Source organism: Panthera tigris, chromosome X, assembly GCF_018350195.1.
Source record: "Panthera tigris isolate Pti1 chromosome X, P.tigris_Pti1_mat1.1, whole genome shotgun sequence".
Lineage (NCBI taxonomy): Eukaryota > Metazoa > Chordata > Mammalia > Carnivora > Felidae > Panthera > Panthera tigris.
Genome location: NC_056677.1, coordinates 110,724,468 through 110,752,405, shown reverse-complemented (window position 1 = coordinate 110,752,405; position 27,938 = coordinate 110,724,468). Strand labels below are relative to the sequence as shown.

Below are 27,938 nucleotides of genomic sequence, written 5' to 3'. Positions count from 1 at the left end.
TTTGTACATAAAAAGGCAAGATGTTTTTCACCACCCTCCCCCCAAGAACGAAGTTGGGGGCAGTACCGGCCATTGAGGATGCAACATTTAGGAGATCAAGTTTCTCTGGTACCTAAACTTTTTGTTCAGATAAAAACTAGGTGTAAAAAAAGGTCCAAGCTTAGTTGCTTGGCAACCTTTTATGATGGCTGGAGGTGAAGGTCAGAGGTGACAAAGCAGCTGAGAGAATGACAAAAAATTAGTCATTACAGAAGATCTGGAGGCAAAGGGTGGGGAACACTCAGTTTCTTCAAAGGAGTGGGTAAGAGATGGGGTGAAGTTAGAAAAAGTCCTGCTCCACACCAATAGGTTGCTGCTTTTGGGTCCCTGTGGACTGTCAGAAGAGCACGTTCAGGTTCACGTGTGTCAACCTCAGGGTAGGTGTGCGCTCTCCCTTCGGCCAGCCCAACCCACTCCTCCCCAAGGCTGAGTGTGAGATCTCCAGACAACAGGAACACGGGAGATAGCTGCAGAAGCTCGATGAAGAAAGGGATGGGAATGCTATCGTAAGTCACTGTCCCCAACTCCTGCCACCCACCCCCTGCTATCTCAAGCCTGCTCACCCAAGCCCACTGATCAAAGGGGCGCTGTTGGATCGTTTCAGCGAGTCGTCTGTTGTGGCTGAACTCGGCAGCAGCTCCGAGTCTAGGTCCATTTTCTCTTGTGCCATGTCCACGTCGAGGAAGAAGCTACTGCTTGGTCCGAACTTCTCAAGGTTTTCTGGCTCCCATTCACATAAGGACAAGTCAACTGGTTGAGGAGAGCAGGGAGGGAGGAAAAGGGGAAAAAGAGAGGAAGCACCACCTTTAGACGAGTGCTCACCTTTGCAGCCCTACCATCCCTAATACCAGTGGGCACAAAGCGTGGCAAGACTGGCTCGACCCTCGGACCCCCCACAAGCTCCGGGTCCCTAACGCTGAGAAGATACTCCACCTCCAAGTCTATAATGAAAGTGGGGAATTTATCTTAGTCACCTCCACAATTGTTCGCCCTTATTTCCCTCGGCCAAGGAAACCCCAGGGGACCCTTTCCGGCCCAAGCAAAAACTACAACCTGTCGCCTCCGAGAATCAGTTGGGTGCCGCCCCTCCGCACATGCGCCGGACGCGCGGCCCGCCGACGCACACTTATTACGCAAGCAATGAAGGTTAATGAGGGCGCTTTCGCCAGCCTTGCGGGGGCGGGGGGGCGCACGCGCAGTCAGAGCCGCTTTTTTTACCCTTAGCCGGGTTCTCTCTTCTCTCTTCCTAGGGGCGATTCACCGTGGTTGTTCCTCCGCTCCCATGTGAACCGCGGGATGGTTTCGCTGACCGTTATTTAGGAAAGAAAGGGTGGGGAGGAGTAAGGGGTACGGGAGCGCCGTCTTTTCTGCTGTGTCTAAAATAATATTGTTTTCTCAGATTTGATTAGCCAATTATCCCCTTATAATTGAGACCTACAAGCTTGTTACCTCTGTCCTGTTATAGCCAACACTACACATTTGTAGTTTTAAAATAATGCAATACGTCTGGGGGGGGGGAACAACCCAAGACCTGCCACCTGCTCCCAAAGTGTCCTGGTAGGCAAAACATAAGAGAACATAAGGGAAGGGAAGCAAAAATAATATAAAAACAGGGAGGGGGCCAAAGTGTCCTGGTAGGGCGCTAATCCAATTGAATCAACTGTGCAGACAAATCACTGTTTTCCATGTGGTTTCATTGTTTTTGTTTTTTACCGTAATCATAAGTGTATATTTTTACACTAAATACCATTTATCTTCTCAAAGCTATACATATAAGAAAATGATTTGAGTTAAAGTAGAGAAGCTTGTTTGCTCAGAACAAATGTCTCAATTTAATATTCATCCAAATCAGTGTTTCCATTTAATAACGCTGTCATGGCTCAAACATTTTAAGAAGTGCTCTTTTAGAATTTTTCACCAGTTTAATGAGCCACGGAATACTGAAATCGTAACTCCATGCTAATAATTTTGTAAAACCATACCTTTTAAGAACCGTATAGAGAACTGGCAGAGAAGGCAAGTGAAACTACTGAAATGATAGTTATTAATTAAAATAGTCACTACATGGTATAGCACTTCAGAGTTGAAAAAATGTCTTCATATACTTGTCTCAATTGGTTCAATCATGAACCCTGCTCAGCTAATTACTGGTGAATGTAATGGGATTATCTTGAAACAGTTCATGACAAGTTAATGACATGAACGATCATAATCATTCTTCATTCATTCTGAGAACAGAATAAGAAAAACTTAATTATATTACCAGACATGAGGATGATTTGGAGTCTCCTGACGTAAGACAGGTTAACAATAGCTACCATTTTTTTACGCACTTAATTATATGCCAGGTACTGTCCTAAGCACTTATTAAAAAATTTTTTATCCATTCTGAGAGAGAGAGTGCAAGCATGTGCATGTGGGGGAGGAGCAGAGACAGAGGGAGAGAGAATCCCAAGCGGGCTCTGTGCTGACAAACGCAGGGCTCAATCCCATGAACTGTGAGATCATGATCTGGGCAAAATCAAGAGTTGGAGCCTTAACTGACTGAGCCACCCAGGCGCCCCATAAGCACTTTAAATATGTGATTGCATTTAATGCTTACAGTAATTCTGTGAGGTAGGCACTATCACAATGCCCATTTTTCAAAGGAGGAAACTGAAGCCCAGAGGAGTTACTCAAGTGACAACTGCTAAGTGGCAAAGCCAAGAGTCCTCTGCCGTTCTATTTAAGTGAAAAGACAGATGAGGTGCGTCTGGATATTTCTCTGGATACTATTTCTGTACTCATAAACACTTGATAAATCTTTTTAAATTATTTTATGAATAAATGCAAGTTTAAATAACCTGCCATTCACAGCCATCTTGTAAAGAAGGCAAGTTACTTCTATTTTACAGTCGATAAAATTCCAGAGAGATTAATGGCACATAATTAGGTAGCAGTAGAATCTGAGCTGGTACCAAGGTCTCCTGAAAGCCACTGTTAAAGTTCCCAGGGTACCTGGAAAATTTACGAAAGATGGTAGTTAAAGCTGAGTAAGTCAGGGTGGATGTCAAAGGCTGTGGTTAAATACAGAATGGGGTCAAAGCCAAATTGAATAGCAGAAAAATAGAGAGGGAGTACATGAGAAAAGAACTAGATCTTACTCCCACTCTGCTGCTCATTTTACTTTTCAAAGAGTTTGTTGATATTCGTGGCAAGTAATAAAGTTTAATAGATATATTTTGAATGAACAGACAATATCATCATGCCTAAGCATTACAGATATCTAATTTTTAAAAATCGAAGTACAATAACACTAAGACAATAGATTATAACATGACAAGGAAAGAGCAACCAAGAGACTTGCAAGAAAAGGGGTAGTAATATGAAACAAATACGTACCCAAGATGGCAGGAAGTTTTCAGCTATTACCAAAGAGGAGGAACTCTCTAACTAAAGTGTAGCTAAATGCCAGGAACCCATAGTACATGCATAAGTTAGAATGTCAAAAGGAACGAGTAGTACAAAAACAATTCTGTATACTATAGTGGCAAACACAGTATTTGAAGAAATTATTTTTACTTATTCCCATTTTTATACATGATTATACCAACCTAGCTGTGTTTCATGATCAGCTCCTGCTGTTCCATAGCAATATGCCATGATCTCAGATTGCCATTTTGCTTAGATCTATACCTTGCCACTTATGCTACTCCTGTCTTTGAGTGTCCCAGTCTGCTGCCATCTGTACCAGGCCTCTTCATTATAAAAGGTGACCCACAAATATGTGATAATCAGTTGTCTAGTTTACCAGTTGTTATGGCAACTTTTAAGCAACTGCTTAACCCTTAGTTATCATAAGGGTAAGTCAGAGAAAAGTTGAGTCCAAGGCCACAGGTTACAAACACCCCAAATCTCCCAAAAGATTTCCATGAAGTGAAAGAAACTAGGTAGGCAGGAATATGTGAATTGAACCTTGAAATGATGGCCAAGGTAGCATCCATATCCTCACATGTCCTTAAGTTTCTCCTAATCGTTAAGCTTCTGAACGTTAGCAATTCTACTAAATTGTTGGACTCCTCAGAGTTAGGGACTCTGCATGTGGTCAGCGAATGACTGTTCAGTAGCTTTTGTGAACCCGAGAATGTACTTTTTTTTTTTTTTTGAGCAGATGATGGAGTTGCTATGACCTTGAGATAAAAAGAGATAAATAAATTGATCAAAAACAGAGTTTCTAATCCAGTTGGCAGGAAGATGTAGGCAATCTAAAGGAAACTTTCCAAAAGAGCTTTAGAAACTCTGTATTACAAGGAGCAAATATTAACATTGAGGAATAAAATGATTGAGCTTGGCAGGTTTAATATGGGATAACTAAATTGAAGAGTCAGGTAAAAGTAGTTTTGCTAAATTTTGAAACCAATTTCCTAACTAGCAAATTTCCTATATTTCTTTGTATGTATGATTAACACAATACAATGCCATCTTTATCCTAGGGTCATTCAAGTAGTGAGGATTACATGAGTTAATATTTCTAAAGCTCTTATTATTGGACCTAGCACAGTAACTGCTATGTAGGTGTTTGTTAAATAAAATAATTCCAGGCCTCACACGTGCCGAATGGCTATTGTTAGGGTCTCCATAAATCCTAGAAAGAAAAAAAAAATTCTGGGTCTGCTACTTGTTCTTCAGGACTTTTCTTAACATCGTTGAAGCCTTGCAAAATGGAGATGACTCCTTGCCACTCGCCATATGAACTTTCATTATTTTTTCACTTCCGTTTTGTCTAGTGCAACCAAATGGATGATCTGAAAAAGAAATCAGCCCCTCCAAAGGCCAACAAAATCAAGGGATTTAAGAAACGAGCAGGGATCACAGAGGTCAGAGCAAACAAACTGGGAGCGAAAAAACGTGAAAACCACAAGTTTCCATTTCCCTCGAATATTGGCCCAAACTCCTCCTGAAAGATGATGCTCCAGTGTCTCCAAACTATTGGTTCTTTTCAAAATCGGGCGCCAGGGTCCCCGGGCCAATGCCATAGAGGAAGGCGCCGGGCCCCCTGGAAACGCTCCTCCCACTTTGGAGGAGGTTTGCGGGGCGGGGCTCCCACGCATGCTCCGTGCCCGCGGGCTCATTGGCGCTGCCGCCGGGCGCGTGCGCAGGACCCGATAGGTGCCCGGACGCGGAAGACTTGGCCCGGTGGAGGTTCCCGCTTCTGAAGCGTGGGAGGCGGAAGAGGCGGCAGGTTGTAGATTTTGGTCTTGGCCCCAAGGGGTTCCCCCCGGGCCATCAGAACCCAAGAGAGGAAGAGGAGGCACCGCGGCGGCGGCTGAGGGGCCGAACCCCCCACCTGTCCTCCAGGAGGGGAGGGGGGGTTGGGAGGGGATAAGCACCCCTCGCAGGGCTGAGGAGCCCCTAGGACCGGGTCCCAGAGCATGGGGGGCTGGACCGGGTCCCCGAGCATGGGGAGCTGGAGCCGTCGAGGCCGCCCGGCCAGGCCCTGCCCGACTGTCAGCTTTACGGTGGTGTTAGCACTGCCCGGGCAGCTGCGGTGTCTGTAGCCCGGCCCCACTTGAGGTCGTCGGCCGAAAGATAGCAACATGAGTTTCGCCGCTGCCTAGTTTCCTCCCCCTCCTCTTCTCCCTCTGTCCGCCTCCTTCTCCTCTTCCCCATACTTCGTCTTTTCCTTTCCCTCTCTCGTGCTCTTTTTCCTCCACCCTGCCCTCCTTCCCTTCCGTCCTCGTCCTTTCCCCATCTTCCTTTCCCGATTCTGTCCTCCTTGTACTCTGTTTTCCTGTTTTTCCATCTATCCCCTTTCCCTTCCTCTTGCTCTTTTCCCTCCATCCCTCTCTTTTCTCCATCGTCTTCCCCTTATTCTGTCACCCTCCACCACCACCTCCTCTCGCTACCGTCTCCCCTTCCTCCTCCCCTCACTCACTATCAGCCTCCCTTCCTCATCCTCATCCTCCTTCCCTCCTCCTCCTCCTCCTCTCCTGCTTTTCTCCGCCCCAGCCCCCGCCCCCAAGCCTCCGCCCCTTAGCCCCCGCCCCCAGCTGCCAGTCCCCAGCAGCTCAGTCCTGCAGTGAGAGTCTTGGGAGTCCATAGCTAAGCACCAGGAGCTGAGCACTGCCCGCTGTGCCTGCCTGCAAGTCTCCGACATGGCTCAGGAGAAAATGGAGCTGGACTTTGAGCCTGACACATCTGATGGGGGCGCCCTGAGGAGATCCAGCAGCGCTCCCCTGATCCACGGGCTCAGGTGAGCGGGGTGGGGGACGATGAATAGGGGGTTCAGGGTCTCCTCTATTCCCTGCAAGCAATCTTGCTTCCCTAAAGTGAGACTTGGAGCTCATTTGGGTTCTCCAAACTGGGGGGGGGGGGGCTTGTTTGCTTGACAGTGACTTGGGTCCCAAGGTGGAGTGAAAGTTTGACCCCAAACTCTGGGAAGCGTGGGGGAAAATGAGGCCCTCTTTACCTGGGGCTCTGTTGGCTCACTCTGAAAGGAACTACAAGGAGCTTCTGGCTCTTCTAACAGGTTGCTTGCCCTGCCTAATTTACACCACTGAATGTCAGACTGAAGCCCCTGGAACTAGACTTGCAACTTGACACCTGTCTCTAAGAGCTGCTATTTCTAAGCTCGGTTTAGGAACCCTGGCATTAACAGAGCATTTACTTTAATAAATCACAATTTATCTAATAACTTGTACTCAAGTGGCGTGTTCATGTCACATTAAGTGATTCGGATTTGTCCTAATGTTTTCAGATCCCAAAACTGCCTGAAATGCATTCCAGTGAATAAAAAAAAAAAAAAAAAAAAGGGTGTCCTGTAGCTTAGATCAGTTAAAGAAAACAATGTTTTAGAAAACAATGGGAACAATCAACCCTTGAATTTTAGTGGTAGGGTCTTGTATTGTCATGTGAATAAGTCACCAGAGGGTCTATTTTCAGGTAGAATTTTGTGATGGTGAAGGAGGTTGGCAGACCTCCTGAGCCTATTACATTTCACTCTTAGAAGTAAGACAATTCATCTTAGTAGAGAGCTAATTTGTGAGACCCTGTGGAAATGGAATTAGTCCAAAAAAGGGGATGGGAGTAGAATTAGCCAAAATCATTAATCAAGCACAGTGAAGGCAAAGAAACAGGTAATCCTTGTCTGTCAAACTGATTTCAATATCTGTATTTTGGGGGGAAATGGATTTACTTATTTTCTTTTACTAAATTTTGAAACTGGGGGGAGGTTGGAGTGGCTCCTTGCTTTCCTAATGCCGTCCTCCGCTCTACATTTATTTTTGATACTATAGGAATAAATTGGTCTTTGGGGTTGTCTTTTAAAATCTGGTAAGCAAAAGCAGTTGCTAGGGGGTCGGGGCCATCCCACTGACCTGCATTTAGACTGTTGTAGAAATAATGCACTGTTTTTTGAATCAGTATCTAAGTAAATACTTGCAAGGTAGCATGATGTGACAGAAGCAGGGGTGAGGAGACTAGGCCTCATCCCAATTTTCTCCCTGATTGTGGTCATGAGTGTCAGTTTTCTCATTCAAAATTTAGGAGAGCTGGATTAGGTGATTTCAGCGGTCCCTTGGAACCCAATTCAGTTCAGTCCTGAAAATCCTTCTTGCCCTCTTATTATGGGCATGGCACTCTGCTAGGCAGTGCGGGGAGATTGTGCAAAGATGAACAAAAGACCTCTGCCCAAGGAGTTTGAGACACACGCACACTTTTCTTTAATAAAAGGTAAAGTGGGTATCTCAAGAAGAATCTCATTTCCCATTGTGCTCTTTGGACTCAAAGGAGGGATGATTGCGTTAGGTTTGTGTATTGAAGAGAGGCTTCACAGAGGGCACTGCATGGAAATGGGTGCTCAAGAAGAGGAAGGATTTGGGCCGATGGTGGTGGGGGGGGGGGGGAGACAGAAGAGACAACATGAACAAAACCCCAGGTACGTTTATTTAGCTGCGCAGCGGGTTCAAAGGTAGAACATATTTAGGGTAGTAGTGGGAGAGGTGCTAACTGGGCTCATACTGTAGAACAGGGCCCAGCCCTTCTCACCGTCATGGCGCACACAGAAAGCAGCAACACGTTTAGGTGCTCTGGGGTAAACAGATGAGGCTGCTCTTGTCTGGTGGGAACCGGTTTGGGGGCGTGGGCTCTGGCCAGAGGCAGCTGGAAGCAACCAGTCTGGAGCTCCGCCCCATACCTCTCCTAGCTGCCCCCCAAGCACTGAGGAGATCAGTATCTGGGTAGACCTGTGATCCACAGCAAGCCACTAGGAAGGCCGGTGAGGAGTTTATTCATTGTTTGGAGTGAGGAGCCATCGAAGATTCATTGTTAACTGGAGAGTGGGCGTTAATACAGTTGAAGGATGTCTTAAAGGAAAAGACATTAATCATTTTATTTTTATTTTTTAGTGATCTTTCTCAGGTTTTTCAACCTTACACATTTAGAACTCGGAGGAATAGTACAACGATTATGAGCCGTCATACCCTGGTAAGTATAGAAGTAAGTATTTTTAGTGGTATGGATTGGGGAAAATACTTCCAGACGTAGTTCGTTCTTAAGATGATGTGCTATGTACCATCGTTCACTAAAGAAAAAAAAATAATTTTACCTATCTTGCTCATGCTGTGGCCCTTGTCAGCTTTTGGTGCAAAACAGAGATCTGCTTAAGACTTTTTTCTTGGCTGTGGGACTTTGTGTTTTTAAAAATTGTTCGTTGTTTTTTTTGTCACTGCTTGCATGATGGTTATGAGGGAAGTCAGGATTAACTTCTAAATATAGCTGAGAAAAATGGTCTTTATTTATCCCAGGAAGCAAAAAATTGTTTAGACATTAGCCGAGTATTTCTGACACTTACCTGTTGGACAGTGCTATGTATCCAAAGTGAAATCTCCTTTAAAATGCGTGTATTTATATTCTCGGTAGAGTTGCTAATTGTGACTGTTCTAAATAGCCTGAGCTGTCAGGGGTCACCCTATTAGTTGGGCGCATTGGGAGAGATTATGATGAGGTTTTTAATATAGTAGCACTTCACATGTGGAGCCCACTTAGCCAGTAGCTGCATCACTCTGAAAGACATCTGAGATGTAAGCAAACAGACCTCTGAATGGCCGCACTAGATTTCCATAGTCTGTGCACAAAGGTTCATCAGTTTGTTTACAGGAGAGCCTCTGACCTCCAAATCATCTAAAATTATGCACAATCATAATAAGCTTCCAACTCAGTAGTGTGTGAGAAGCAGCAAATCAAAAGAGGTGCATTCGGGCTTAAGGTATACTAATAGCTGCTAGCAGAGGAGGAGAGGGGAAAACTGAAAAGCAGACCGGTTTTTAACAACGCAGTCTGTGGCTTAGCATAAGGGCTAAGAGCCTGTTAATGGTCCCTGAGGGTCTCACTGGCACTGAACTGTAAAATACTTGATGTTCTTAAGGATACCTGGGTCACTAACCTTTTTTCAAATTGTAGTGTACCATACCCTGTGCCTTCATGGTATTCTACATGTTACCGAGTCCTTTCACATTTCTAATCCTCATAGCCACCCCCTGCGAAGTAGGCAGGGCCAAAGATGTCCTTACCAGTTCAAAGAGGCAGCAGCTAAGACTCAGCTGATAGAAATGACTTGCTCAGAATCACACAATTGCTAAGTGGCAGAGCTGGGATTAGAATAGAGATAGGTCAAGGCCATTCTGGTTGGTAAAATCTGTTTAAGAAAGGAGAAATAAAATACACTTTTAAGGAAGATTTCCAGCTGAAGTGGCTAGAAATACTTAAAAGGGGGAAATGTTAGCTGTCTGGAGGTTTGATTCACCTCACATTCTTCCCCGAGGATACTGGAAAATAGAACGGCTTCATTTCGCCCTGTAGATGAGAAATGTTTCTGCTTGTTACACAGCCATGCTCCCGATATCAGTAGTATAGCAAAGAAGGGAAAATGAATTTGCCTCTGTACACTTGACTTTGCTCTTTTCTAAGATGTGAAAATTCTTATCAACTCTGTCTTGATTCCTCTCTCCCTACTCCCTGACAGATACGTTTTGCTCTGGCTGCACTAAAATGCCTATTTCGCTGAAGGGGCCACGTTGGTTCACTTCTCTTTGTGGATCCTTACGTTGTCCTTCCCTCCATCCCCTTCTCCTTTTGAGCTTCCTGGTTTGGGATGCCTTCCGGAGCACCCTTCGGGTACTTCGGTCATCGGATGGGTTATACCACGTGTGTTCAATCACAGTGTCCTCTATAAATCTTAATACGCTTACCCACCTCTCGGATTAACCTGCAAAAAGCAAGGTGTTGAATGAAATCGAAAGGAGCGACGCAAGATCTGCAGGAGTTGTCTGTGCAGGATCTGACAACTGATTAGGTGTAAATGCAAGGGGAAGGAGGACTCCAGGGGACTGAACTTTTATTTCTTAGCGGCCAGGGGAAAAGCGTTGCCTTTATTATGAGTAGGGAAATTTCAAGGAATTGGTCATCTGAACGGCCGGGAGATAAATTCTGGGCATGTTGGGCCCAAGGTGCCTGCCACTTACTCTGCACTGTTCTCCGAAGCAATATTCTAATTAAAAATTGCGAGCTTCCTAGACCTTTCACTTTCAGTGGCTGACCCTTCTCTGTGAAGGCAGACGGTCATCTTGTATAAACGTCAGCTTTCTTACTCTTAAGATGTCGTTACCTTCACATGTGATGTTTTCTCCAATGGTTCCTAGATTTTCTGTCTCTTGTCACTTTGCTTGGTCTGTTGTCTCCTCTCTAGTCCCCTCCTCCCTGGCTTTTTCGCTCCTGCCTTCTTCTCCTGACTCACACATTGAATATCTGGAACACAAACTTGTCTTTTTCCCTACGTCTCTCTTTGTTTTCCCTTGACCCCTCCGATCTTCTACAAAGCCTAATCTACACCCAGCTGCCTCCAGCTCCTTGTTTCCCAATTTCTTGCCAGCTACTCGACCAGTTTGTGATCTCACTGCTCCTACCACCATGCTATTAAAAAACTTCTTGCAAAAATCACCAGTGCCCAGTGGCAGGGGCCTCTTTCCTTCTCCTACTTAGGCTCTTCGCTTTACTTAACACCATTAACAGCACCTCCTTGAAGTGCTTGGCTTTCTTCTCAGTTGGTACATTGCTCTTGTTTCTGGTACAAGACCCAGCATTTCTCCTCCCTGTCTTCCTTTTGGGTCTTCCTTCTAGTTCTTAGTTGACAAGTTGTACATTCTATAGATGCAGCATCTACATTTCTGACTTCCTCTACTGTCAGCTTTTTGCACTCTTTACTTTGGCTTTCCTGATGATTTCGTTGCCCCTGGGGTTTCTTTTGTTCTCTGCCACGTCCATGTTCTCTGCCACGATATCCTGTTAGTGTTTCCTGCCTTAGAGACTTGCCTCGTGGCCCAGTGCTTTTCAAATGGCCTTATTAAGAGTTTAGTGGTAAACACGTGTTATTTTTATAAGTGGAAAAAAAACACTTTTGCAAAGGATTTTATTTGTAAAGTTTTTCTATTTTCAGAGCCTAGGAGAGGAAAGAGAAAGAGAAAAGGGTGGGTACTGAAGAGATATCCTTTGAGGTCAAATCATATTTCAGTGTCTAACTTTTAAAAATGGCACCTGGATTAGCTTTTGCCTAAAAAACTTGGAACAGTTTATCACCATTTTATTCTACTAACTACATTAGGGTTTTTAGAAGTTTTAATAGGATAGGGCCTCTCGTAACTGGATTGTTGTCTTATTTGTCTTACAGCATTACAAATTTGTTTGCGTTTCATTAGGGAGTAAATAGCAGTTGTTTACATTATGGCTATTAGAACCCTGTAAGGTCTCTTGAGATGAATTCTACCTTTCATTCTGGGATCAGATTGTGTTTATTTTGAAGGAACATGATTTGGCCCCCAGGTCATTTTAGCCTTGTGTTGTCAAAAAATGATGCTCTAAGGGAAAGGAATGGTTATTTGAAAAATACACATTGCCGTCCACGTTGATTTTTTCTTAACTAGTAAGGTTTGTGGTGTATATTCTACCACAGTGGTATATGTAGTGGTAGTGACCAAATTTTAGAAGTGATTTAGAGCATACAAACAAAATCTCCCTATTGCAGATTTGAAGTGTTTTCGATAAACACTAATCATAGACAAAATACTATACTGGGCTTCTTTGCCTATCTTCCTCCATGGGTGCATTGGTGTTAAAAATGACTACAAGTTTTTTCTTTCCCTTCTTACCTAGTTCTTTATTTTAGATAAGTCGGGTAATGGATATTTCTAAGGCCTGGAATCTTTTTTTACATGAACGTACACAGCTCTGCATTCATTTGGGAAAAGTGTTAAAGTCAGTGCCTGTCTTGCGACAGATGGTGCTTTGAGGTTGGACACCTGGTGTACTTTCCAAAAACCGAGTGTCCTGCCTCTGGTGCATTAATGTTCAGTGATCTAAAGAGCTAGATCTCTGAGAAGAATGTGAAATCTTATTTGGGGGGAGGTTGGACACTGGTACTGACAGCAGACACTGCTTTGTGATTCAGAAAGTAGTAAGTGTTTACTTTTCCTTTCCAGTTGCTGTCGTCGTCACCAAATCGCGTTCCTAGTAGCAGACTGCATCAGATCAAAAGGGTAAATTCTACTTCCTAGCTCAGCTGCAGTTGTCTGAATCTTCCATTTGGATTTTATTTTCATTCTGAAGATGTAGATATTAAAAATGAGCCCACTCTGGGTGGCCATAGCCAGATGCAAATTCTTCTGAGTGTGCGTGCAGGTGAAACACAGATGTGGCCTGGGCGACAGTCTTAGCATGTGCTGCTGTACTGTAATTATGTCAAAGATGGTAGAAAAGTCTTTTATTTGTTTATTTTTTGGTAGAAAGAAGTCTTTTAAATTGTACTTTGAAGTAGAGAACCGTGTGGATGTGGGTAAATACTGTGTTTTCAGCATGTGCTTGTCTTTGTAGGAGGAAGGCATGGATATGATGAACAGAGAAACTGCACACGAACGGTTAGTGCTTCACAAAGAACAGAGCAGTGCTTCACAAGAGCAGAGCCTAATGTATGTCTTGCTTCTGAGCACTGACGGCCTCTCATTTTTATTTGTTTTAGGGAAGTGCAGACAGCAATGCAGATCAGCCAGTCATGGGACGAGAGCTTGAGCCTGGTAAAGTTCTCACATGTTTGCTTGGTTTTGATTTTCTGGAAACCTTTATGTCATTCATTGGCTTCATTAATTTTTTTCAGACACTTCTGTCTCCCCCATTTCCAAATTTGTATTCGGTTTTTGATCTCTGCTTTTCCGCCAGGATATTAGATTGCAACTGTTTAGTGTCTGTGCATTTCTATTCTAAAAGTGTAGGCGTGTTTGAGTAGTAAAGAAGAACTGCGATGGGCTGAATTGTGAATTACAAGGAAATAACACTTTATGTTTACAGAGTGATAGCGATTTTGAGAAGCCGGAGAAACTATATTCTCCTAAAAGGATTGACTTCACTCCAGTTTCTCCGGCACCATCACCCACCAGAGGGTTTGGAAAGGTAGGCTCCTTGACAAGGTGTTAGCTGTCTTTCACACACTGAGCTGTTTACTCTAAAACACACACACACACACACACACACACACACAAATCGCCTCATTTTTTAAAAAATCCAATGACTGGAAGGAAAATCCATGAAAGTTTCTGATAGTAACTTGAAGAAAATGGTACGTCAGTCTAGGTACATATTCTCACGCGTGTGTTTCTGCGTATGTAAAATATACACACACAGCTAAGCAGTTCTAAGGATGTCGTTTCTATTATTTTGAGAACTTTTTGAAAGCCAGAGCACTAGAACTATTTTAATATTAAATATGCTTTTTTTCTAGCAATGTTTTTCACCATCCTTACAAATGTTTGTGAGCAGCAGTGGGCTGCCGCCAAGTCCCGTGCATAGTCCAAGACGCTTTTCCAGGTAAGTCAGCCTACTTTTCAAAAAATGTGGTTGAAATGCTACACGTTCAATTTGTGTCTCCCGATGACCTTTTTCCCCAACATTTTCTTACGGAAATTTTCCAACAGACAGCAAAATTGGACACAATGAACATCCATATACCTACCACCTGTATTCTAGCAGTAACGTTTTACCAGAGATGTGTTTTTTGAGACATGGTGCCAGAGAACGAACACACGTACACACGCACACGTGCATGCGCGCAATAATCTATCCTTTGTAAGGATAAGGAAAAAAGTTTGTTAAAGATTGTATACCAGTCAAATCCAAATAGTTTTTTAATAAGGTTTATCTGTTTTGAAAAAACTTGTGGATATTTTGTCTTATAGAATTATTTTTTTTAAGTTTTTTTTTTATTATTATTTAAGTAATCTCTACACCCAACGTGAGGCTTGAACTCATGACCCTGAGATCAAGACTTGCGTGTGCTTCCGACTGAGCCAGCCAGGTGCCCCTAGACGATTTTTTAAAATAGCTTAAAATGCCGTGTTTTTTCAGATTATCATATTCCAGGTCAGATCATGTATTGGCAGTTCAGTTACTCAACTTATAACACAGGCATTTTCCATTTTTTTCTACATGACTGTCAATTTTATTGATTTATTTGGGCTATAACGTTTATCTTGCATCTTAAAAGTACTTCACATCATCCTGTTTGTTTATTCTTTGAAGCAGGAGGAGTCAGAGTCCAGTCAAGTGCATTAGGCCCAGTGTTCTTGGTCCTCTTAAAAGAAAAGGTAAGTGTCCCACTTCTGATATTAAACCTAGTTGAGCTTGAATGACAAATTAGAATTTCTGTCTGAAATTAGCTCAAGGCGTGATTCCTTTTTTCTGAAGAAATAGGAAATATTCTTCCCAACGTATGCTTTACTGATTCTGAAGTTTGTAAATTGGTTACTTAACACTGTCCATATTTTTTACACTTCACAACTGAATCTTATTCATATGTTCATATTACCAATATATATTCCAAAACTTTTGCCTCTCAGTGATCTGAATAGAAAACAGATGCAAGTTAATATGTTGCAGAAGTATGTGCTTATGTCATAGCGAACAGGTCTATAAACATGCTGTATACTCAAATGCCTAGCCCCCGGAGTCTATTTTCAAAAGGCAAAAAAAAATTAATGCATGTTTAGTCATTATTCCTGGGCCTGTATCTATGTGATTGCAAGTGTTGGGGGTCATTTTAAATGAGAGTTTTAGCAATAATTTTGAAAAAGCAATGCACTAAGTGATTTCTTTGTGTAGATCTCTGTGGAGGCCAGGAAACAAGTCGCTCTCCTAATATTAGGTTAACAGGTACTTGCAGCTTTAGTGGAAACTCCAGCGATAGCATCATGCCCAGATTCCAAAAGTACGATATTTTAGATAACTTAAAATTAAAGATGGTGTACTCTGGAAAATAGATTTTGATATGGTGACAATGTTTGTATTCAGCGAATAAATTTTATTTTATGAACTAGTAGCCTTAATGCCTCAGAGAATTATTTACAATCATAGGAACCCTCTCAGGAGGTATTACGTGACACTAACACCTGGAAACAAGAGCCATCATTATTGTTATCAATTTTAAATATCTTGCAGGAAATTGGTGGAATTAGTATGGTTGTTTAGTTTGAAAGCTATTCCAAAATATACCAGCAGATGGAGGGATTCTTTGCTAAAAAGGGCTAAAGTCTTTTGCTAACAAGGTGTTGTTGAAAGTCCAGCAGTAGCTTTTAAAAGCTCCATATTAAAGCTTGGAAGAAGCAGATAAAGATATAACCTTTCCTGAGTTTCAGCGATTTTCAGAATAGTTCCAGAAGAGAGGTAATATGAATTAATTGATAATATGAAAAAAAAATGAATGTTGCATTTGTTCTTTCTTGATCTTTCTCCATCCTAAGAATCTTGTACAGCTTTAAGTTCACAGTTACTAATTTTCTATTGGAGTATAGTTAGGCCCAAGAATTGAATTTTGTTTAATCTTCCATTGTAAAGCTCAGATAAGGAGACTCAAAACTAAGGTATTTATTTGTGTGTTTTAGATCATGACTTATTTGGAAAGGGGCTTTTTCGGTCTAACCGAGGGTTTTTAGTCTTAGCACTCCTGGGGGCAAAATGTTATTGTGATGGATGCAGTTTTTCTGCTAGCTTCTAGATGTTCTGAGAAAATCTGGAAAATTGGGGTAGCCAGTACACCACCAATTTTGTGAATTGACTAATAATTGCTTTCGATTACAGATGGGCGTTCAGTTACTATTTTTTTTTTAAAGAACTCTAGCGAAGAGTAAAAGTATGATTTTTTCATGGGATTTTCTTCTTCCATGCCACACATTTCATTTGTATGTAAAGATGTCAAAGGCTTCCTTAAACCTTACCTGGGCCTCATCATGTGTAACATCTTAGAAAAATTAGGTTCCGATTTTCAGTATTTTCTCTTAACAGAGTTATTTTTTTTTTAGTCTTCATTTTACTAAGTAGTCTAAAGCAACCTTTGAGTTTATTAGACTACATACGTTTCAACCCATTTGACTTCGACTCGGGAAATGTTCCACTATTAAAATAATATAAAATCAATGGACTTTCCTAATTCTCTAGGATAAATCATTATTCACTGTGAGCTTCAGCTATTTGGGGAGTCTTTATTTCTGCTGTGGTAAGCCTTGATTCATTTTGCCCGATGCAGTCAGTGTTCTTCTCTTCTGTTAAAGAACATGACTATATCCGTAGTGTGCTAAATAAGAAGGGCTTTTTCTTTTCTTTTCTTTCTTTTTTTTTTTTCTTTTTTTTTTTTTTTTTTTTAGGGCTGCTTACTTTTTGGTTGAGGTTCTATGGAAGCATGTTTCTTCCACCTTAAAACGCATGGAAAAATAGCTTTGAAGTAATGGCTTGAAGAAGTATTCTGAGCTTTGGTTAAACAAAGATCATCCCATTTTAGCACCACACCCGTATCTGTAAAATTGTTTTACAGTAGCATCATCTCTTTCTGTTTTAGGTGAAATGGAAACGGAAAGCCAGCCCAAGAGGCTCTTCCAAGGCACTACCAATATGCTGTCTCCGGAGGCTGCACAACTGTCTGATCTCAGTTCATGGTAAAAAATGAAATAAAATCGAAAAGATGTTAGGGTATGATCTATTTAAAAAGAGCCACATTAAAAGTACATTGGGATCATTTGAAATAATATTCAGCTTTTGATTCATGCTCTGTAGAAGGGAAATCTCCATGGAGGTACAGATACCGTGGAAAACCAGATCATTTGAAAGTCATTGAGTACTTTTTTGGGAATGTGTGTTTCTTCTTGGCACCTTCATTCCTAGCTCCTGTCAGGTCAGCCTCTCTCAGTGGGTGCTAATGGTGTGGGGGAGGGGCAGCAGCTGGCTGGCGGGAGAAAGTTTTCCTGGGTCGCTGTGGACAGTGTGCATCGATCGTGGCTGTTCTGCCACGTTTTGTAGTATATTCTTTTAACTGAGCAGAGGATACCGGCATCCTCTTAAGCATGGCGTTTTCTAAATAGCATTTCCTGTTGTTGTAAAAATCTTTTGGAAATTTTGGAGGTATTCTGTCATAATCCTAACTGAGGTTTTGTTGTATACCAATACTTCCTGACTCCTGTGGTCTGTTCACATAATTTCTTTTAGTCTTACTCATCCAAGTGTGGGTGTCTAACTTAAGACCCTTCAGTGTTTTTGTGCAACAGTCAACTTCTCTTCATCTGCCTGAAGTTGAGTACTTGGATGCTGATGTACATATTGGAAGGAAGGGGAAGGGATAGTGGCAGTGGCCAGGTAATATGTTGAAATCTTTTAGCATGTATTTCTAATCAACTCACTGAGCACCTGTGTTCTAGACACAGTTGTGTCTAGACTTTTTGTTTGGCACCTTTTGTCAGGATCCTGAGTTTATAGCCGAGGGTCTTTTTTTTTAAGAGCCCAACAGTACATTCACTTCAAAAAAAAAAGGATGGGAATACTTATTTAAAAAGGGGGGGATTGGACGCATGGGTGGCTCAGTCGGTTAAGCGTCCGACTCTTGATTTTGGCTCAGGTCATGATTTCACAGTTTGTGAGTTGAAGCCCTGCATTAGGCTTTGTGCTGACAGCAGGGAGCCTCCTTGGGATTTTCTTTTTCTGCCCCTCACACACTTGCGTGTGCATATTTTCTCTCTCTCTCTCTCTCTCTCTCTCAAATAAAATAAATACTTATACAAAAATAGAAGGCTGGTGCCCTCTAAATGGAAGAATTGTGTAATCTACTTATAAGGTATAAGGATTAGCGATTCTTTCTTTCCAAATCAGATACTTGTTTTATGTAAGATAACCTGTACTTCTAGTTGACCAAGAAGTCACAGATTATTCTAGTTTATTAGACTCGTCGATCAGTGCCGTTCTAATGTTGGAACAGATGTCTTTTAGATTGTTCTAGCTATTTTCAGCCCCACAGTCTCTCTTCTCTCTCATATGTGTCTGTCCTTGATGGCTCAGTGTGCTAATTTCGGTATAGAGTGCTTTTCCAGGTATGTAGATGATTGCAAAGAGAAAACTTCTAAAGCTTGTCAACAGGACTAGTGGATGAAACTCTATACTTAGTGGAAACTGCCTATCACTTTTATGGTAAAGTGTGTTTTAATATAGGCACATGACATTATAAATAGCTTTGCTTACCCAGTTACTAACCAAGCAACCAAGTTAGGGAAAAGATACGAAAGCATTTTGCCGAGCTGAAAACATACAGGGTGCGGTGGAGTTTTTAAATATTGTCATGGACTCTACAGGATGCCATAAAACAGGTTCACACAAATAAAAAGGGAAAGAGAGGGTGTTTACCAAGGGTCCCTACCCCTCCTTCAGACGTTTATTCCTCTGAGCAGCAAAACGTACGTTGTCGACCATGGTGGCTGCGGTGAGGGTCCTATTTCTGTCCTATTTCTGTTGCCACTACGCTCATTCTCCTCCGACCTGTGACTAGCTATGAGAGCCCTGGGGACACTGACATTGGCGATCAAGGGCACTTTGATCCCTAAAGGCAAAAAGTGTTGCTTCACCCTGGAAAGATTTGTTTTATTCACATGAGACCAGTCATCGAGCAGTAACAAGCCAACATGTGGCTCAAGTAATATGTTAAAAAGAAATTTATTGCTCAAAACTCAACAAAACTAAGTGTGAAAGGTATGTAAGCAATTAAGCTTTAAAAGATGTTTTTAGTAAGTTCGTAGCATCTGGACTTCTGAGAATATTAAAACTTAAAATTGCACTGACTTTTGGGACCCCTTGTATACTAGTATTGCTGACATGTAGGCCTGCAATGAAGAGATTTTAAACATGAGTTATTCATGATATATAAAAATTAGATCCTGCCTTTGCAGAAACTGTTTTTCCTATCTCTGTAATGCAGTTTCATTGATCAGACATCCGTATTCTTAGAAACGGGGACAGAGATGGAGACTAACTGTGTTCTGGTTTCTGTTGCCAAGGGTAACAGTATACTTGATCGCTGAGGAAACCATATTTATATATTTTAGGGAGCAGAAAAGGTACCACCAGATCATAAGTAGATGTTATCTCATCATTTAAGTTATTGTAATTTGTTCTCTGCCCCACCCCATAAAGAAGAGGTGGGTTTTAAAACTTTAAGTTAAACTTTATTTTTTTAAATATAATTTATTGTCAAATTGGCTGACATACAGTGTGTACATGTGCTCTTGGTTTTGGGGGTAGATTCCCGTGATTCATCGCTTCCATACAACACCCAGTGCTCATCCCAACAAGTGTCCTCCTCAATGTAAATTAAGCTTTATATATCGGATAATAGTCTTTAAAAATCTGATGTCTGAAGTGTAAATTAAGTGTGAAGTTTGAGTATGGACCCATTTGGGGTTTGTGTCCAGTGTGTTAACTGCCACGCAAAGGAATAGTAGGCCTGCTCTTCGTATCATATTTTTTACTCGATGAAAATTCTGAAATCTTTGCCAACCAAATCTGGGGAGCATTGTTAACCACAAGGCAGGAATTCTGTCATTCTGGATTTAGTCCTTTTGAACATCAAGAATTTTTTTTAACATTTTTATTTATTTTTGAGAGGCAGAGACAGAGCACAAGCCAGGGAGGGACAGAGAGAGAGAGGGAGACACAGAATCCGAAGCAGGCTGCAGCCTCTTGAGCTGTCAGCACAGAGCCTGTCGCGGGGCTCGAACCCACCAACCGTGAGATCATGACCTCGGACACTCAACCGACTGAGCCACCCTGGCGCCCCTGAACATCAAGAATTTGACGATAGCTTGGAAGTTCACCTTTCCATGGTGCTTTGATTCTTTTTGTGTCTTGAGAACCCTTGTTCTGCTCCTTGTCCTTTTGGGGACAAGATTATCTGTGGCACATTACATAAAGGAATTTTGAGGGCCACCAGTCATATAGTGAAGATTAAGTGGTAGTCTGTTTCTCGCACAGAAAAGGACAAGTTCTCCCATGAAATTTTTCCCCACTGCATCAGTGTTATTGTGACTGCTAATTTAGCCTTTATAGTTTTATTTTAACATTTTTCATTAGATTTCACTTAGTGACTTTAACATTTTTAATGGTATATGTGTCATGGCAAGAAAATTTAATCATGAATATGTGATATGTGCAAAGAATAAGACTTAATCAAGATTTATTTTATAACAGAACTGTATTCGTATACCTCGAACATGGTTATGTGAGCAGCTTAGACATCTGTGCTGATACTTTAAAGCTCCTGTCCCCAAGGTGACTGGGGAAATGATAATATTTAAATGTGTGATCTTAAAAACTTAGAAGTTATGCAGAAAGATAATGCTGGGTCTTCTTCAGGTGAGACGGTAGAGACCAGAGAATGTACCCTAGGGACCAGTTTAACCCACACCAAGGGGTAGGGGATGCCCTGTAAGTCTTAGCTTATACCAGGATCTGTGCTGGGGTTGGTAGAGCTGTGGCTTATTTCTAGTGCATTTACCTGCCTGCCAAATCTAATCTGATAGAGTCCAGTTTATTGACCGCACAAGGCACCAAGTGGCTGACCCAGATGGATAATAGTGTGAGACACGCTGGACATCCTGATTTTGTTGTTACCTTATTATTTGAATGTTTTAATGATTCTCTTATGCTTTCACCCTTATTTTTTTAGGCAGAGGGCACTACCGTAATAATTACAACTATTTTTGTGTGATTTAGATATTGCGTCAATATGTATACACCATGGCTAGAATGAATTAGAATTCGTTCACTGTTTTTAATGTTTATTTTTGAGAGAGAGCACGAGCAGGGGAGGGGCAGAGAGAGAGAGGGAGACACAGAATCCGCAGCAGGCTCCGGGCTCTGAGCTGTCTGCACAGAGCCCGACAGGGGGCTCAAACCCACAAACCGTGAGATCGTGACCTGAGCCGAAGTCAGACGCTTGGCCGACTGAGCCACGCAGGCACCCCATCGTTCACTTTTGATTTGTTACCCCTGTGTCCAGTTTGAACTGTCTAGGTCCTCTGCTTTCCTTGCATTGTCTGGCTTTCAGCCATTAGTCTGAGGCTCATTAACACCTCCATCAGAGCTTAAGCTAGGAAGGGAAAAAGATAAACTCAAATTGGACCATATGTTGTTGCTTTTAGAAGGCCTGGTAGAAGGTTTAATAGTGAACACTATGAAAGTCACTTTTGTTCAGTGATCTATGAATAAAAAAATCACGTAAGTCTTGCTTTACATGGATATACTGTGGGTAGTTTGTGACTGTTGGATAGAACGGGTTTTAGTTTTGTGAAAATATCCGGAGTAAATTCTACTGGAGGCTAGATGGAGGTATGCTATTGTACTATAAAGGAACAAAGTTTTATGCATGTTCGTATTTAAGAATAGAGAAGAAATTCCTGAAAAGGAATAAACGAAACGAAAAATTCAGATTTGTATTTTTCTCTTGGTAACTTCCCTGTTAGCTTATTTCTCTTAAGGTAATCAGTGGTGTTAGGTGAGAGCTCTCTCTGCATGAGTCATGTTCTGTGTTTTTGAATGAATGCAGGATTCACCTAAGCAAGCAGGTCTTATTACGAATGGAATCTTTTAACCCAGGGCTCACCATAAGTCTGGTGGCTGGAATAAGAAAGTCTTTATTTATATTCAGATTATCTGCTTGGTGGCCAAATTTTAATCTAAGTCTGTTTTTTCCTGCCAAGTAGCACAGAGCGTGTCCTTCGGCTGCCCGGCCAATATGTGCTTTAGGAAAGTAAATTCATTTTAATATTAGTCTAGGCAAAATGCTGCAGGAGGAAAAATCACATATGTTCCAAAGGCAAATATAAAGGCCTTTTGATTTTCCAATGTCTTAGATTATCTGTGTAACTTTCTTTCAGTACTTTGAATAATTCATATCTTAGACCTATTTTCCCATTGGGTTGAAAAAATATCAGAGCCAGCTAAATTTTCCGAACTTCTTACTTAAAAGTGGTATTATTAATGATGCATTTCACAGCAGTGAGCATAGACTGGGAGTACTGTGGACTATACTGTTTCCATTTTTATTTTTACTTTTCCGAAGCTTATTTGTATTCTGTCTCCACCTAAAAACAATCCACAGGCAACAGAAATGACATTTTGAAGAAAAATAGCAGAGAAGTGTGTGGAGGGGAATGTTACATGTTGTTGAGGTGGGGGAGGTATAGGGCCCAGAAACTTCCGAATGTACCATGGGTTAACACTGGAACTACATTAACTTGGAAATTCATAAAAATGATGTTAAATGCTCTTTTTTTAAAAAAAATTTTTTTAGTGTTTATTTTTGAGAGAGAGAGAAAAATAGCGAGCGAGCGAGGGGCAGAGAGAGAGGGGACAGAATCCGAAGCAGGCTCCAGGCTCTGAGCTGTCAGCACAGAGCCCGACGTGGGGCTCAAATTTGCAAACCGCAAGATCGTGACTTGAGCTGAAGTCGGACACTTACCGACTGAGCCACCCAGGCGCCCCGATATTAAGTACTCTTAATATTGAGCCTCAGAGCACTTTAGACCAGTGCGGGCTTTTGTAGAAGAGCTAGTAACCAGACTTCATTTAGAATCCATATTTCCTGATCATTAATCCTTCTCCAATTCTATGCTTGCTTCCCTTTCCAAAATTAAAAAGTGTGTGTGTGTAAATCCTAAAACTGCCTGACTACCTCTCCAGCTTTGTCTCTCATTGTGTTCTTACCCTTTGTGCTTAACAGCCACACTAGCCTGCTTTTGGCTCCTAAAACTACCCTTGCTTCCTCCCAAACCACACCTGGTTAATGCCTACTCATCTTCCAAGTGACAGCTCACGTATCACTTTTGGGGAACGTGTTCCTCCCTGTTCCTCCAAATTAGATCAGGTTACCCATGTTATGTACTCGCAGAGCCCTTTGTATCTTGCTTTTATTGCTTTGATCACAAATTATATATGTATTAGCAGAGTTATTTAAATGTCTGTCTCCTGTACTGTACTGTAAGTTCGATGAGGGCAGGGACCATGTCTGTCTTAGACACCACTGTATTTCTAATGTCTAGCCTACTTCCTGCACTTGGTAGGTACTCAACAAATACTAGAATAAATGAATGTGAGTGAATTCAGGCCAGATCGAGAGCATAGAACTTCACTGTTGGATCAGTGGGAATCTGAACCAGAAAGGCAGCCTGGTGTGCAACTGTGAAGGCTCTTAATTGTGAATACTGAAGTATGAAGCCAGGTTTGTGAAGCAGGCCAGATGGGTGATTGGCAGCCATGAGAGCCTGGGCTGGATGGATAAGGAAGGCATCCCTGGGCTGGACTGTAGAGGCCCTGATGCCCACATCAGGTGTTTTGGTGGAAGGATAGGCGCAGAAGCTAGTTGTCAGAATCAGAGAGGCAAGTGGAGGGTGGTGAGGGTATTGGGTCTGTGGCTAGAGAGCATTCCTTTTAGCAGCCTAACTGGACAGTAACTGAAGGCAGCTTGTAGAGATAGCAGGGACACCTTTGGGTTTTGAAAGCAAGAGAAAAGGAAACGGTATAAGAAATTCACAAAATGAGAAGAATAGAAAAGACCAAAAGTGGAGGGGGAAATCAGGAAACAAATGTGTTTGAATTGACAGCACCTTGGGAATGGGGAAGCGGTCAAATCTAGAGTAGCCGAACACCTGTTGTTCTGGAGTAGAGGAACCACGAAGCAGTGTACTTAATACACTGTTCAGACAGTCCAGGGTACCTCAACCAGTAACCATCGCTCTTACTCTAAGGCTGATGGCAAGGGAAGAAGGTAAATCTAAGGGTAGCAATCTCTTGAGCTAAAGGTAAGGGAGTTAACTCCCTCACAAAAATCATGACCTGTCAAGGGGGATGCTGACATTCTGGTGCCTCCACGAGAGCACTAAAATGCTACAGAACCTTGAACGTCTTACTTTGGATTTCTGTGACTTTGTTTTTGCAGGTATCTGAATATAGTCCATTATGTAGTTCATTGCTGTTGCTTTTGTGCTTTTTATCATTTACAAATGCTCTTACCGATTCGTGAGTTCTTGAAACTATGTCGTTGCATGTTATGTTTACCTTTACCCTGATAGATGCATCTGCTTATAATTCTTTTTGCTTTGTCCTCAGTTCAGATATTTTGGATGGCAGTAGTAGCAGCAGTGGCTTATCCTCAGACTCACTGGCTAAAGGCAGCACAACCGCAGAGTCTCCAGTAGCATGCACCAATTCATGCTCTTCGTTCATCTTGATGGATGATCTCTCACCCAAGTGACTTACCCATTTCTGATTCAGTGTTTTAACTGCTGTTTCCTACACAAAACATTTCAGTGAGGAACGCAGACAGCTTTGATCCATAACGAGGATTAAAGTGTGACAGACTTCAACCATTTCGATGCCGTTCTTTTTTGGCATCTCTCTCCTCTAAAGTTCAATTTTACGAGTGTAGTGACCTGACTCATGTCTCTTCTTGCTGATTTCGTTTTGGATCTAGTGACTAAATCTCAAATAACTCATTTTTGATTGCTTAGAGTATATATTTTTTCCCTCCGTGCCTCAGAGAGCACCTATTTTCGAGTCTATGCGTTTAATAAAGGAAAGCACTGATGTGTATTTTCAACAGTGGTTCTTTTTCCCAGCAGTGACATGACAGCTAAAGTTGATCAGAAATTCTCTTGCTTGAGAGATTGTTTTTGTTGTCTGTTGACTACATAGTTTCAAATCTCTTTATTCCACGATAATAGATGGATTGCTTTCGATTATATTAAATTTTTATTTTTCCGCATCAGCTTAAAGTACATTATTTTGTTTCCCTTTCCTGTTTGAGCTGCTTACTTGCCATTTCTCACCGAGGGGAGGGAACACGTAGTTGCTTTCATTACTATCCATGTCGCTTTGCTGGTGGAGTGTATGACGTGAGGATTGATTTTAGTGCTGAGAATGTAAATGGACTGACGGGATGCCTGGATTAGTCACCAGAGGTTCTTATGCCTTAGCTACCGCGGTTGATGTTTTTCTCCCCAAACCTGTTGCCCGAAGGAATATATAAAATATTGTTAATGTTTCTAGGTGGTGTTATCAAGGAGAAGAAATCCCTGCCTTGACCAGATGTGTGGAGCATCTACAAATGAATGAATAATGTTATTTACACACAAAGCACTGTGTAGAAAAGCGTACGCGGAGCTTGACAGCTTGTTTCGGGTGGTATTACGAGGCCTGAGGTGCCTTGGGGTGCAGTGTTGTGCTGTAAAGGTGTATGTCATAAGGTAGGCTAGAAAAGGGGGCTTTATGTGTCTTACTGCCACACGCTGTTTTGATTGCTGCTTTTTGCTGATTCCTTTCTCGTCCTCGGATTTGTTTGTTTTGTCGCGTGGTGAGTGCTGCTGCCCACTGTGTTTTGGTTATTGTGTTTTTGCCGCTAGAGTCAGAATCCAGTTCTTGTTGATGCTGCCTTCTAGCGAGGGCAGCTTCGTATCTCCGAGGAAGCTCTCAGGAGCCGCAAAAGTCCACGTTACTGTACATTCTGCTTTTAAGAAGCTGTTGAGCTGTGAACAGTGGACATGATAGTAAGTCTGAGGTACCGTAAGTTATTTAATTTCTAAAAGAGGAAAATCCTGACAGAGCTATTTAAAAAAGCTGAGTGTAATCTATCGTTGTGTTATTTATTATTTAAAACTGTGTTAAAATGTTGTGAGAGATTTCTTTTAATGTTGAGACATCGTGGTTGGGTTGTCTGTGTTTAATATGCAAATTTTCCCGCTAGGATCATAATATTCCACGTTTTAAATGAATGTAAGAAATGGAAACTACTGCCTTTGTGTCCTTTGAAGGCAAAGATTCTTGAATTCTGAAGGAAGATGATGCGCTTTGAGGGTACTCACAGAGTAGTAACACTGTATGACTTGAAGGGAAATCTATCCTCTTTGAATTCTGAGACAGCGTCGCTTAGCTTGCAGTAAGTTGTTCTGTTACAGCATCACGTGTGGTGTTGATTTTCAACTGTAATAACCACCACGATGGCCACGAGTGGCTTTGTTTCTCACATTGTTTTCCCCTGTGCAGAGTCCATAATCTTTCAATCCTAACATAAATGTATATATTATGAAGGTCGTTCCCTAGTGTGCCATTTTAAAGAGAAGTTACTTCGAGGGTATTCAGTGTGTTTATTCCGCTTGTGAAAGAACCACGTGAAGATGTTTCTGCCTGTATAATACCGAGAGATGGTTTTCTCTTACAGGATACTTACCCACCTTTGCTCTACTGTCTTCTTTGCCTTAAAGGGATACTTTTGGCCATGAATTTTGGGCTCTAATTTAGGACTCTTAAGAAACAACCTTTGGAATGTGTTGATATTGAAATTTCTTCTTGAAATTCAGTGGTGGGTTAGAATTGGGACAGGAAAATGAAGTTGTTCCAATAGTAGGAGAACTAGGAGACCAGATGATTCACTTTATTGTTTAAACCGAAGTTCGTTTTTGTTGCTTAAATTGACTAGAAAGTTAAGTTTATGCAGGGATTGTTTTGGAATAAATAAAAAGAGATGCTAACCTTCAAATGAGCTCTGGTGACAGTACCCCTTTATTTTTATATAAAGTCTAATATTTGAAAAGTGGTCATTGTTATAAAATAAAATTCTCTCTTCCTATTCTAATATATCCTGTTTCAGGCTTCTATTTGAAAACAAGTACAAGAGATGATACGATAAGAAAATCCTATAGACGCTCTTTTTGCTTGACTAACTTATATAATCACTGTGTTTCATGATAACCGCTTTTGGAATAAATTCTAGAAAATTTTGTGAAATGCTGACCTTGTGTATATCTTAGAATGCAAATTTAATAAAGTGTGTACACATGCATAAAATTCTGTAAAAGTTGTTAAAGGCTCTTTTATTCTTCTGAATAATTAATTTTCTGCCTCCGTATCCCCGTATATTGCATTCTGTGTGTCTCGTCGCAGTCAAGTTCGGGATGAAATGATACCAGGACCACAGAAGAATTAGCTGCATTGAAGTTGGGGCTGTTTCCCAAAACGAAAAGGAAACCGCTCCACACGGTCTGTCAGACTTTTCACGAGCATTCTGTAGAACGGGACGATTGAGACTGTTTTTGCCAAGGCCACTCAGACTTCTTCTTTTTCATTTTTCTCTTGCTGTTTGTTTTTGACCTATTCATAAGACTAAATTGTTTTGGAACAACATGGGTGGGTAGACAGGTAAAAAATAAAAGCCTTGTATGCGTGACTCAGGCCATAAACACTCCATTTTCTTTTCAGTATCTTAAAAACATGAACTATTCTATTTCCCACTTACGGAAAAGTGGCGACAGTAGCACGAAGAATTCCCGCACGTCCTTCACCCAGATTCCCTAGTTCACATTTAACCACGTTTGCTTTAGCATTCTCCCTGTTTCCCCCTCTCTTCTGTATGTGCGAATACTTCATACTTAAGAATTCACGTATTTCTTTCTAAACCATCTGAGAAGTTACAGAAATGACACCCCATTACCTTTACATGCTTCAGTGTACTTTTCCCAAAGACT

General features: G+C 41.7%; 2 protein-coding genes across 13 annotated transcripts in view; one reads left to right on the top strand and one right to left on the bottom strand.

Moving 5' to 3' along the window:
* The window catches only part of PABIR3 (PABIR family member 3), a 92,048-nt gene extending 88,309 nt beyond the window's left edge, over positions 1-3,739 (bottom strand). For all 5 annotated transcript variants that reach the window (XM_042975290.1, XM_042975286.1, XM_042975288.1 and 2 more), the window contains exons 1-2: positions 3,633-3,739; positions 603-789 (exon numbers count right to left, since the gene is read on the bottom strand). In XM_042975290.1, coding sequence (XP_042831224.1) covers positions 603-789; positions 3,633-3,681 — 236 coding nt within the window. In that variant the 5' untranslated portion in view covers positions 3,682-3,739. The remainder of the gene's footprint in view (positions 1-602; positions 790-3,632) is intronic.
* PABIR2 (PABIR family member 2) lies at positions 7-27,741 on the top strand. 8 transcript variants are annotated; one of them, XM_042975298.1, is made up of 10 exons: positions 7-301; positions 8,424-8,502; positions 12,549-12,605; positions 12,940-12,983; positions 13,085-13,139; positions 13,411-13,512; positions 13,841-13,926; positions 14,638-14,702; positions 16,946-17,042; positions 24,529-27,318. In XM_042975298.1, exons 2-10 carry the CDS (start codon positions 8,485-8,487, stop codon positions 24,671-24,673), a joined length of 669 nt encoding a protein of 222 aa, XP_042831232.1. In that variant the 5' UTR covers positions 7-301; positions 8,424-8,484; the 3' UTR covers positions 24,674-27,318. The 8 variants fall into 8 exon arrangements, with proteins under 8 accessions (XP_042831232.1, XP_042831231.1, XP_042831227.1 ...); XM_042975297.1 differs by having other exon boundaries at positions 7-416; XM_042975293.1 differs by having other exon boundaries at positions 7-545.
* Positions 27,742-27,938: the final 197 nt, after the last annotated feature.